Source organism: Colius striatus, chromosome 12 (genome assembly GCF_028858725.1).
Source record: "Colius striatus isolate bColStr4 chromosome 12, bColStr4.1.hap1, whole genome shotgun sequence".
Taxonomy (NCBI): Eukaryota; Metazoa; Chordata; class Aves; order Coliiformes; family Coliidae; genus Colius; species Colius striatus.
In genome coordinates, this window is record NC_084770.1 from 14,580,074 (window position 1) to 14,591,965 (window position 11,892).

The window sequence follows — 11,892 nt, forward strand, 5'->3', positions numbered from 1 at the left end:
AGTTCCCTTGAACTGCAAAGCAGAGGCAATCTGATACTTATATTGGAAGGTATTCTTAATTTCAAGTTTTAATCTCTGCAGGGACAGGTAATGTCTTCTGCAACATCTTGGTCATTCAGAAGCAAAAGATGACCATCTGAGATAACTATTCTCTTCCAGAAATCAGAACCACAATCACAAGAGGTGACATAAATCATGAGATCTGCATCCATAGTAAAGTCTTAGGCTAAAAAGACTAAAAAAGGGCTCAGTAAAGAAGAGCAGTGGATTTGATATCAGTCTTCAAAGGTTTAGCGTGAAGTGAAGGGTGTAATTATCCTCACTGGCATTGTAACATTTAAACTGACTGGCTCGTATTTAAGGAAAGAAACCCTAGTTTTGTAGAGTCTCTGTACTTTGCAGATGGAAGTTAATTGGGCACAAGCTGTTTGAAAAGGGAAAATAATATGTGTATGTTATGAAAATGAAGCAATTTGACAGGTTCACAGAAAATGTTAATGTTAAATCTGTGCCTCACTCTCTGCCCTGCTGCTTTCTTTGACAAAGCTGATATTTGATGAAACAGCATTCATTCACGTAAAAACAACCAATCCCTGAAGAGTGGGAGCTGTAACGTGAGCTACTTTTTTGTATATTATTAATTCTTGGGAATGTCAACTAACTCTTGGATTATTTAAGTAGCTGTTCGTGACATTTGTTCTTTTAGGGTAATCAACAGCTTAGTAAAGCTGGGAAATCAGCCCGTTTGTGTTCAGCATCAATGTGTACTTAATAAATGCATAACGAAGTCTTGCTTCCTTCAGTAATTCAGAGTTGTCTTTTAAATAACTAAATAAATGCACTCCCTTCTTTTTATTGCCCTTATTTAATTAAAGGAAAGGTGTGGTAGTGTAGAAAATTGTCATTCCACAGTAAATCATAGCAATGTGTCCTCATTTAGTAAGGTTTAGCTGTGAAATTAGAGGTGTAATAGTTATCTCCATAACTAAGAAATCAATAAACATTTGCTTTTATAATAATAATAACTGTACAATAAAAGAGGATATAGACTGTAAACTCAATTCACAAGACATGTCTAGAATTGAACCCTGGCATCTATCTCTGGTGATGAGTTTGCTTTAAGAGACTAATATACACAGATGTTTACTAACAGTGTTGAATTTGGCATTATTAATACCTAGTTTATTTTAAGGAACTCAATTGCTCAAGTAGCTCAGCTGCTGTTAATGGCAATCCTGGCCTTTCAATTGCCCGTCTTGTCAGCCATTGCATTGTTCATGAATGTCAATAATTGTGTATTTACTCACAGATAACTAAAGGAAATGTGCCAACTTTACTGTGAAGCCTCCAAATATCATTGGAGACAGCAGTCTACTCTTGAAACATGCAATTGGCATTCAAAACTAGATACTTTATAGATACTATTGCATCCTTGTATTTATCTACCAAACTTGTAATTTGAAGTACTGTATTCAAATTTGTTTGACAACATCTGTTTTCAATAAAAAGTATCAGCTGTTAATTGACTGTATTCAGTCCTCTAAATTTCACATTTGCCAATTCCCAAGTAATGTATTTCTCACCTGAGATCAATCTAGATGATCCACCTTGGAATACTGGCACTACAGTAGCATTTTTTTTATAGTACTACAGAATTCCAAGTATTGTTACCATAAGTTACCAGCAGCAGGCAGGATATTTGCACCATAATCCTGCTCAGCCAGTTCAAACCTTTCTGTTCCTACTGGTGCGGCCACATGCTTCAGCCAGAAGGCCTTGCTTTGCTACAGGAATCTTGCCCAAACTGATGAGCAGTTCCAGTGACTGCTGAGATTCATCATTTAATTATGTGCTATTGCATGCTATTTTGTCAAGTCATTTTCTGAAAGGCATGAAATGTGGTAGCTGGGAAAGCGTAACATCAGGTGGCTGTTCTTTGTCTCAGCAAGTCATTGGGAGGGAAGAATGGCTTGGTGTTGGCCATGAACAAACAACATGCAAACTATATATGACATAATCAAGTAGATTTGCAGATTGACTTAGTGCTAGCTTTCATTACTCTCTAATGCTTGAATGAAAGCAGAGCCCAAAAGCTAAAATCTGCTGCCTTACTGTGCATATGCAAAGTGCGTTATACCCCCTGCCATAAAGAATATGGTTTATTGTTGCCTAGTTTCTGATAGATCCTGATGTTTGCACAGACAGATTATTCCTTTAGATATTTAAAGAGGGGTTGTTTTTCTCTGAGTATATGAGGGAAAAGCTGCTATATACAACTTTAAGGAGCCATTCATCAGTCAGTGTGTTCCAAAACCCAGGCAAGATTTGAGATAGCTGTGATTTTAAAAATTGGATGAAGATAAATCATCCCATGACAACATATGATTTTGAGGTTGCTGTTGTTTCGCATGAGGAGCCTGGCTGCACTGGGTGTGGGGGCAAGAAAAGGTAGTTGCCTTTTAAAATAGTGACTGATAGTGTCCTGTGACTTTGCATTGAGTGTATCAGCCAAAAGAAGGTATTAATCAAAAATGTGAAGAACCTGATCCTAAAAGGAAAAACAACCTCTAGCCTCAACAGGACTAAATTCCATCCAACGTAGCAGAGGTAAAATACTTCACGAGGCGAGTCAGGATGAGGTAGCAAAAGGGCAGCTGGAGTGTCTAAGGGGACAGAGAATTAAGATGAAAGCCTTTGGAGGCCAGATGAGCTGTGCTCTATTACCTTCTTAAGCTTCAGCTTCCGACGTTCCTTCAAATTATAGGAACAAACGAGTGGGATTGAAGGCTTAGTGCAACTGTAGGCCTATAATACTACTTTAATCTCTTTCTTTTTGAAAAGGGGGGAAGAGTAAGGCAGAGAGAAGAAACTGTGCAAGGTGTTTGACAACAAAGAGCGCAGGGAACTCAGAGCTCTTTGAGGGTCAATTAGCCAGAAAATGTGCTAAAGACTACATGCTCTATTGGATTATTGGCCAAAGAATTACCCCAAAGCAATCGAAGTGGCCCTGCTGCCTGAATACAGGGAGGCAATTACAGATTTTTTAGGACATGCTACAGAAGCTTTAATTAACTGTATTACTTCTACATCACTGAACACTGGAAATTAAATCCTTACTTGCAGCCACGAGAAGTAGTTTTTGTCTTTCTCTTGTGTGTAATATGTCAGCCTAAGACATGGCTGGCTTTGGTATCTCTTCTTTAGGAGCACATATTGTATTTCACCCCACCCCTTCTCATAACTACCAATTATAGTTTTGACATATTAAGAGGTGCATTTCCATTGCCAGACCTTCTGGCTTCCTCTAGCATTGTGTAGGTCTCTGCTAGCAAGGCCAACACAATCTGAGTAGATTTCAAGGTGAAGTTTATGAAACACTACTTATGTGCAGAGCAGAAAAGATTTAACTAGATCAAGAGTGATAAATCTGCTGGCCTTCAAATGGATAGTATAGTAGTTTTTAAGAGAATTTTGGCTCTCTGTAGTTGATAGTACAACCAACTAGACCTACAACAGCAGCTTTTCTCTGCAATTGCAGCACATGCAGCCCCTTCCTAGCACAGCTACTGCTAAGGATGCCTCCTGGGACACTTTGGTGACTGCTTGACTAGCAAAAGCTTGCTTCAGAGAGACCATGGCCTTTACACCTATACCAGTCTTGATGATATTATATACAGAAGCAGGGCAAACTCTACTGTCTGCTTTGAGCTCCTACTCGAAAGCTGCAGGTCACTGCTGCTAACTTTTCTGGGGATGCACCCTCTGGACTCCTTTCAGCATCAAGGCTTTGTTGAAGCTTAGCAGTACTGGGCTTGAGCTTACAATGTGATTAACTCAAACAAGATACCAGGTGTGCATTTGTTGCTGATTCCTTATATGTGCAAATAGCATAAGCACATGTCTTTCGTACAGCCTTGGCTCTAAAGTTTTAAACTTTACTTGAAGAGCTGACATAATAGTCCAGTCAATAACACAAACTTTGCTAGCAATCAAAACCATCACTGCTATTTACTTGATGACACAAGAAGCACACAAATCAGACACACAAAGAATTCCTTACCTTTGTGTCCTGATTATTTTCATCAACCCTCTGGTTTGCTGTTCAGCTCTGTGGGTTGCTCATGTCTTCCTGCAACCCATGGCTTGTCTTTAACACAGCAAGGTCCTTCAGCCTCAGGTCTCCTTTTCTAGTCGTGGTTGGTCCCTCAGTCAAAGCACTCCCCCCAGCTGCAAAAGGCTCCATTCTTTTTTCCCTACCTACCTGCTCAGATTTTTCCTGCTTCTTTGGAGTTTTAAAATTTATTTATGTGCTTCCTTTTCAATGTCTGAGCTTTTTGATCTGAAATTTACACTTGCTCCAAATACTGGTGCCTTGGCAGAGATAACATGGACTGACAACACCCAGTCATGTGTGAGCCAACCTCCTTCCCTTACCACATCTGTAGTCAAAGCAAAAGTCACTAAGATGAGGAAGACCTTCGATCCCCCATCTGTGGGATAAAGTCTGGAAGCCCTTTTGGCAGGCAGGAACATACTTTGAAGCATTCTGTGTTGCAGCCAATTATCATAATAATAGTTTCATTATTAACCAGAGTTCATAAACTCCCTGTAAACCTATTCCTCAGCTCATGTTTCTTTGGTGCAAGAGCCAAGTGTTAGCTGGACAGATGGCAACACTAAAGCATTTAACAGGTTCTTTCTTTTTTATTTGTTTATTTTCTGATCTCTTCTAGTCACATGATTATCTTCCAGTGACTGCACTATGAAGTAACCAGCATTTCAGGGCTAGCTTAACTAGAGATGGAGAGGCAATCTGAAGGTCCTGCCTCCTGCACATTGTGGAGCTGAATGTTCTCCTTTGATATTAATTATGTATTTATCTCTTCACTGCAAGGAAGCACAAAGTAAAATAACATCATGGTCCAGCACTGGTTGCTGCATAGGAGACAGAAAATAGGGCTAAATGCCTAACTCATAGCCTGAAGCAGCATAATCAGAGCACACTGAATGTGTGGTTTCATGGTAAAGGTTTTAGCCAAATGACCAGCTTACTCCACTCCTCCCCTGTCCAGGTGGAGAGGCACCCCCTCCCTTCTGGCAGTGGTGATGCACTGATTCGGGTCACTTGTGTTGTGGAGTTCATGGTGAGAAGGGGTGTGTTTGATCAGTCTAGCTAACATAACGCTTCACTTTGTATCATAATCATTAAAGCCACCTCATGGTTTCCAATACCATGTCATGAATTGCCATCAGTTTTCAAAATGTATCACAAATGTGTTGTTAGATGCAGGGAAACTTCTGAAGTTACCTCTTTAGGGAAGGTCAGTAGTGGTGGGTGTGAGGGTCAGGAAGCCTGCAAGTCCTCCCACTGCCTGTCTTCTGCCTAACTTCTGACTGGGAGATCAGCAAGTGGTGATACCCAGATAGCAGAGCACTTCTTGTGTCTGAAAACATAACATTGTTTCGCGCAATGGGAAGCCTCACAGGGCTTGGAAACAGCCTTTGCTAGATTGACTGAGTGCAGTAATATTTGTGACCCTATCCAGATGTTTATGAGAAGTTTAAAACCAGTTAAGTCTCATGATATAATTGGGTCTAGATGTGCAAGAAGATAAAGTGACTTTCCCAAGGCTACACACAAGGCAGCTCAGAGGAACAGACGAGTCAGACTCCAAGATTTTTAACTGACCATATTGTCAGAGCTATTTTTTTGTGGAATTTCATAGTGAGATACCCTGCCAACATTATTCACTTCTGTTTGGTTCTTGCTTTTGTGCCAGTTGAAGCTTACAGTCAAGTTTCTAAAACAACATCACTTTGTGCTGCTGACATCCTTGGTACAATACCAGCTTTATTCACAAACAGGAAAGCCTTAGCCACAAACTATAAGAGTATTTTTAGGTTATGTTTTCACCCACAATCTGCAGAGTGATCTATATGTGTGGCGTTTGTTTCTCTTCTAAATATGTTTTGTCAAGTTTCATTTTAACCCTGGTTTTGAATCGTGCAGCGTGGCAGTGACAAGTGTCTGTTTGGCTGGAGCCACGTGCCAGTAACATCCAGGGGCTACAGAATGTCACTTGTACGTCGAGTGGAAGTAGTTGGTTTGAGCTCACATTTGAGAATGGAACTGGATGATTTAAAAGATGCTGGTTCTGAATATGTTTTAAAACAGCCTTTAGGTGATGTTACTGTGATCAGGTACTACTGCTGCCAGATTTCACTGCCAAAATTGAAGCACATGTTTCAGTTCATCTGCACTTGGCAAGTTGCACAAGAAAAACACCTAATTGCTGTTCTTGTAGCTGCAAATGATGCCTTCAAACCTTGTAGGAGACACTTCTTAAATGAACTAATTCCATTGGGGAGCTAACAAAGAACATATCATTGGGCTTGACCACTAGTGACCAGAGTGTCATGAAAATGTTCCCGAGGTTTGAGGTTAATTTGGCCCTTTACTGGCTTTTTCAAATAGCTCCTTGTAATTTCCGGGCTAACCCTGAACTTTAAGTAGCATTTTGAGCAACCAAAGAGTGAGTTGCCATTCAGAAACTCTTGGAACCCTTTTTCAGGATGTTGAAGGGCTGGGTGCCATGTTAGGGACGAGGTGGCTTCAGAAGGAGCAGCTTCCCAGTTTGGTTCTCTTTTGTCCTTGGAAGGGTGGTCAAGTCAAAATGCCACTCACCTCAGGACAGAGACAGAAGAAACACGAGCACAGCTGTTATAGACAAACTTGAATGTAGTGCTGGTATAGCCAACGTGCAGTGCTGAGTTCCCAGGTAGGAAAGGTTTCCCATGACAAGGTCTGAACGGCTCCTCCAAGTTCTCTTTGCACAAGTCAATGACTTTTTTTTAACTTCTTTTCTTTTTTTTTGGGTCTCCCAAATAACAAATCTGGGGCTTGGTTTGAGGAAAGTGGAAGATGATCTTTGACTTCCTTTGATTTATCCATTGTTCCACAGTTTTACAGGGTATATGAAACTGCTTAAAAGCTCTTCTCCAGATGAGGAATGTAGGTTGTTTCTAATTATGTGACATGCAATCAAGCGTGACGCGCCTCCTTACCCCTTAGACAACAGCCAGCTTTATTTCCTTAAACAGAGTAAGGTGAGAAACGTTCAGGTGTTCAATAGCCTAAAGCCTGCAAAAGTTCTTCATTCCAGTAGCCCTCTGGCTTGTCTGTGCTAATTTCTGTTACAGGAGTAACTTAGTCAAAACAACTGCAGTGTGAAACATGCCCACACTTTGGGCTTCGCCTTTTATTTTTAACTCAAAGTGTTTCCTCATTCCCTACCCATCATGACAACTATTAATGCCAGAAAGTGAGAGCCCCTTCTTAGCATCTCAACACAGAGGATGGTTTAATACTGAGAGCTTTGTTCTCCATGTTAAATGCTTATTGACTCCTTTGGCCCGCAGAAGTATTGATTTTGCTCTCACTTTCTTTACAGGCTCCGCTTTCTTTCCTGGTCGCTGTGCCGAGATCTTTGCCAAAGGTCAGAGCATTGGGAAACTCGGAGTCCTACACCCTGATGTTATCACCAAGTTTGAGCTCACCATGCCGTGCTCTGCCCTGGAGATCAATATTGGGCCCTTCGTGTGAAGATGGGACTTTTATCCTCCTCCAGCCACCCACGGGCACATGCAGCACCGTCTGCTCTTTTGTCTTCCTCGGCAGGGCTTTTATGGAACATGCTTTTATATTCCAATAAACTAAGAAAACAGAGCCTGGCTCCCTGGGTAAATATGTTCCTTAGCATGCAGTTTGGCTGGCTTCTGAAGGGTAAGAATGTGCCATCTCGGCCTAGACCATGCCCTCGATGTTTTTAAGAGGGGGGAGGGTGGAAGAAACGAGTTGGGTAAGAGCCCAGTGTTTTACAAGAGAAATGTAATGGCAGAGCACATGATTGGTTTTCAAAATCAGAAATGTTCCACAGACACAGTTTCATACTGTAACTGATTATGGCTGCATAACAGGAATCTCATTCTTTTCTTATTGCATGAAATAAGATAATTGATTAGAGCAAATGCTGAGTGAATGTGAGCAGAACTAAGGAGTTGAGCTTTTATTCTGTACGGTTGTCATGTGCTCGTCAGTGGCTGGGGGAGGAAAATAAACTTGTTTCATGAAAACCAGAGCTATTTTGTAAGCAAGATGTGTGTAATATCTGCTTCTCTACTCCAGACATAACTGTCGATCTTTTATCATTCTAAATTCAGGGAGGGGGTGGAATTGGATTTTTTTCATGGTTTTTGAAGCTCCAAACCAAATTGGGGAAATGCATTTAAGAGCATATGCCAGTGGGCTTGTGCATGAGGAGCTCAAAAATATCAAAGCCTTTGCCTGACTGAGGCTGGCGTTTGTCTGCCTGTTTGTTCGCGTGGTCCTGCGGCCCTCGCACGGCCCCACCGGGGCCTTTCTGGGCCCCAGCTGCACTGCAGGGACCACGCAGCTTTCAGAGGGTTTTTACTTCTCTTGCAGTTTTGCCCCTGACAATATGCAAGAACCTCTCACATGTCAGATTTTCCTTCTGAGTGGCATTCTGGCAGTGGTTATGACAGCCTGGTGCGTTGTGCCTCTCTCCATCCAGCACAGTGATGGCCAATATGGCCTTGCTGGTGTGATGTCACCGAGTGGGTGGCCAGCTGAGGACTCTGAAGCAGGCTCTTTACTGGCTTGCTAATGAAACTGGCTGTCCTTCATCTGCAATATTATAACCATTGCTAATGTTGCAGGCAAACAACAGCCAGCCTTTTGCATTAGGCCAATACGCTGTGGCTCACTTCTGTTGCGAGGGCCAGACAGCCTCTGATCCCAGGAGAGGACTGTCCAGGAGTGGACATCTGGGTGATGCTGGAGAAGAGTGTTACAATGGCTGTCACCTCAAGAAGGGAGATGTGCAATGGGAAGGGTGAGGTAAGCTCATAGTTGCAGCACGTCTGCACAGACTCCTACCACTGGACCCACCACGGCTGTTCAGTGGTAGCCCCATCAGTAATCTCAACAGGTGGGAGGGCAACAGACAAGGCTTTTTGGGGCAAGTGTTAATCCAGTATGAAAAATGCACTACAGTTACCCATCTGGAAAGCCTAGGGTTCCCCTCAGATGGAAGTGTAGATTTTAATTCTCTCTGCACGACAGACATGAAATGAGAGTCTCGCTCTTGTCAAACGTTGCACGGCTGGCTCCAGTGCCCACGGAGAGTGAGAAAACTGCAGCTCACATTTTAAAGCCTCCCAAGGGATTAGCCAGCTTGTCCTTTGCAGGATATATCTCTCCGTGATGCCTACACAACTGTAACCAAGCAAGCTCCCAGTGTGGGAAGCAATCTGTAACACATATGGTAAGTATTAACCCCCCCCTGTTTATTAGTGTGTCATGCATGGGGATTAGGACGACAATGAGGCAGATTTGCATTTCAGCAGAGTACAGGCATATTTGCATGCACTAAATATATTTCTCTACGCAAGATTTTCTGACTCTTTGGGTGTCCCAATTCTCCCGTGAATTTACTGTCCGTGGAGTGTAAAGACCAGATTAGGCTGGGACTAAGGGCTTGAGTTGCAGTGGTATGTGTTGCGAGGCGTCTGGGGATTGCTTGCTCTCTTTCCGTACCACTTGCCCATGTGTCGGTAGCTCAGTGCTTCCCGAGCAGGACATGAGCTCTGGCCCAGGGAAGGGGCATTACTTGCTAGAAGTAGAGGATTGAGATAAATATTCAAAAGCCTCTGTAGAGCCAGCGACCGCTCTCCCAGCTTGCTGTGGTGCCAACAGCCTTGCAGAGGCAGCTGGAGCTTTGCAATCCAAGCTTTGCTGTAGTGCTGTGCTCGGGATTAGCTGTGAATCCTGATGAGTGAGACACCTGGTAGAAGCCCAGCGTATTTATTGCAGAGGGTTGTCTTTTGTAGCCCCAAACCAATTATCTGATATTTACAGCTTGCTCATAGCAGCATTCCATATCAAGGTGTCTGACACAGTTTTGTGCATGAGATACCTTGACCATTGGAGTTTTGCTTTTGCCCTTTGCTGTAGCTGTGGTCTCTGGCAAGAGAAACGTTGACTGCTGATGGGGGGGTGGGGGGGACACTTTCAAGGAATGTTTAAAAATCTTTTAAGCTTTGATATATATTTTTTAAGGAATATTTGGAAGTTGGATTTTTCACCAGTGGTCTCCAGTTATGAATTACTTTTAGCCTGTTCCTGCTGGCTGGGGGTACTGGGTCACCACTCAGGATAAGGAAACAAGCACCAATGGCAGGAGAGCCGGTGGCAGAGAGGTCAGAGCCCACGTTAACATCTTTTGGGGTGACTGATGGGTTCCATTCAGCTGCACACAAATACTGACTTCTGGGTTTGTCTTTGCTTTGGTGCTGCAAAGATGTTTTTCCAAACAGCAGAAGGCCCAAGACAGCCTGGCTGCAGCTCCCAGCCACAGGTCTCTGCACTTGCAGGTTGCTGCTGCTATTGGACGAGGGTGTTTGTGCCAAGGCAGCCCTTGGGACTGTTTCCATACCCACGCTGGCTGAACGCTTGCTTGCAATTTAAATCATTCTCGGGTTGGCAGGTGAGTCTGGAATAGGGTGAGCAAAAGGAAGGAGGTGCCACAGGGATCATGGCCCCGGGCACATACGACACCTCTGACCGCCCAACAACCTTGAAACCGAGCCTGGCAGGGGAGGGCAAGTTGTGGCCACAGGCCAGTAGGACAAGTAGTTCCACAGCCAACCTGGCACAGTCCTACACCGAGGCCGTGGAGCCACACGCTCCCGAGGGCCAGGAGCTCCACGCGTGCCTTAGCAGATGTGCAACGTCCCAGCTGCTGCTGGGCTGGGCTCCCACGCTGCTCAGAGATGTGCCCACGGCCCCTCATTTCTCCCTGCAGCATGCATTGCAAGGGTTAATACTGAGACCATTTAGTATGAGTTAATACAGTTAATATTGAGACTGTTTCCTGGCCTTCCAACCTCTAAATTAAATCACCTGTACCCAGAAAAGCAAGGTGTAAGATTACCTGCAGTTTTGTATAGAAACCTGGATTAGGAGACTGAGGTCGTGACAAAGTCATTGTTGGAAAATTAAACCAGGCAAATTGAGTGCTTGCTGCGTTGGTTTTTAATCCCTGGCAAGGGGTGCAGTAACACTTGGCTGGAGTCAGAGCAGCTGGTTCTGTGTCAGGGGACCAGAGCCCAGAGATGCCTCACAACACGAGGGCACCTGGATCAGCACCACACCCCCAGGGGGCAGTTTGCAAAGCAAGCACGTCAGGAGGAGGCAGCCTCGAGACAGGACAGAGGGGACTAAGTTAAGGGTGAGATGTCTGCTGCATCCCTCTTGACAGCATAACAGAGGGAATTCAGAAAAAGACTGTCTCGGCACCACCCCTCAAGCTGACGGCAGCCATGGGATGGAGAACTGCAGCACTGGGTCAGGACATACAGGACAGTACTGAGAAGTCAGCTGATGCTCTGTATATGCAACTTATCTCCTATCTGATGCTTCAGGCTCATGCAGTACAGAAAAGGTGATGTGTCTTACCTTGCCAAAGGACTTCCCTCTGCAAGCCTGACCCTGCAGAAATGGCTGCAGTCCTGTGAGGATCACACAAGCAGAGCCTTAGCACAGAGCCCAGCTGAAAGCCTTATCTGGTCCCAGTGGCTCGGGGATGCTGCAACAATCAGGGCTCACCACAGTCAGCTGTGGGCACTTGAGGGTCTGTGGGCACACCACTTCCAGGCAGGACACGATGCTGAGGGGAGGACATGGCCCTACCTGATTTCAAATACATATCCATGACAATAAAACCCTGCCTAGGCTCCTCAATGAACACTAAAGATTCTGCAGCTTATGGGATGTCACAATTGCATATATTAATTTTACATCAAATTTGTCTT

General features: G+C 43.9%; 1 protein-coding gene across 1 annotated transcript in view; it reads left to right on the top strand.

The window, feature by feature from the left end:
- The window catches only part of FARSB (phenylalanyl-tRNA synthetase subunit beta), a 33,138-nt gene extending 25,412 nt beyond the window's left edge, over window positions 1–7,726 (top strand). The window contains exon 17 of the mRNA XM_062005631.1: window positions 7,452–7,726. Coding sequence (XP_061861615.1) covers window positions 7,452–7,603 — 152 coding nt within the window. The 3' untranslated portion in view covers window positions 7,604–7,726. The remainder of the gene's footprint in view (window positions 1–7,451) is intronic.
- Window positions 7,727–11,892: the final 4,166 nt, after the last annotated feature.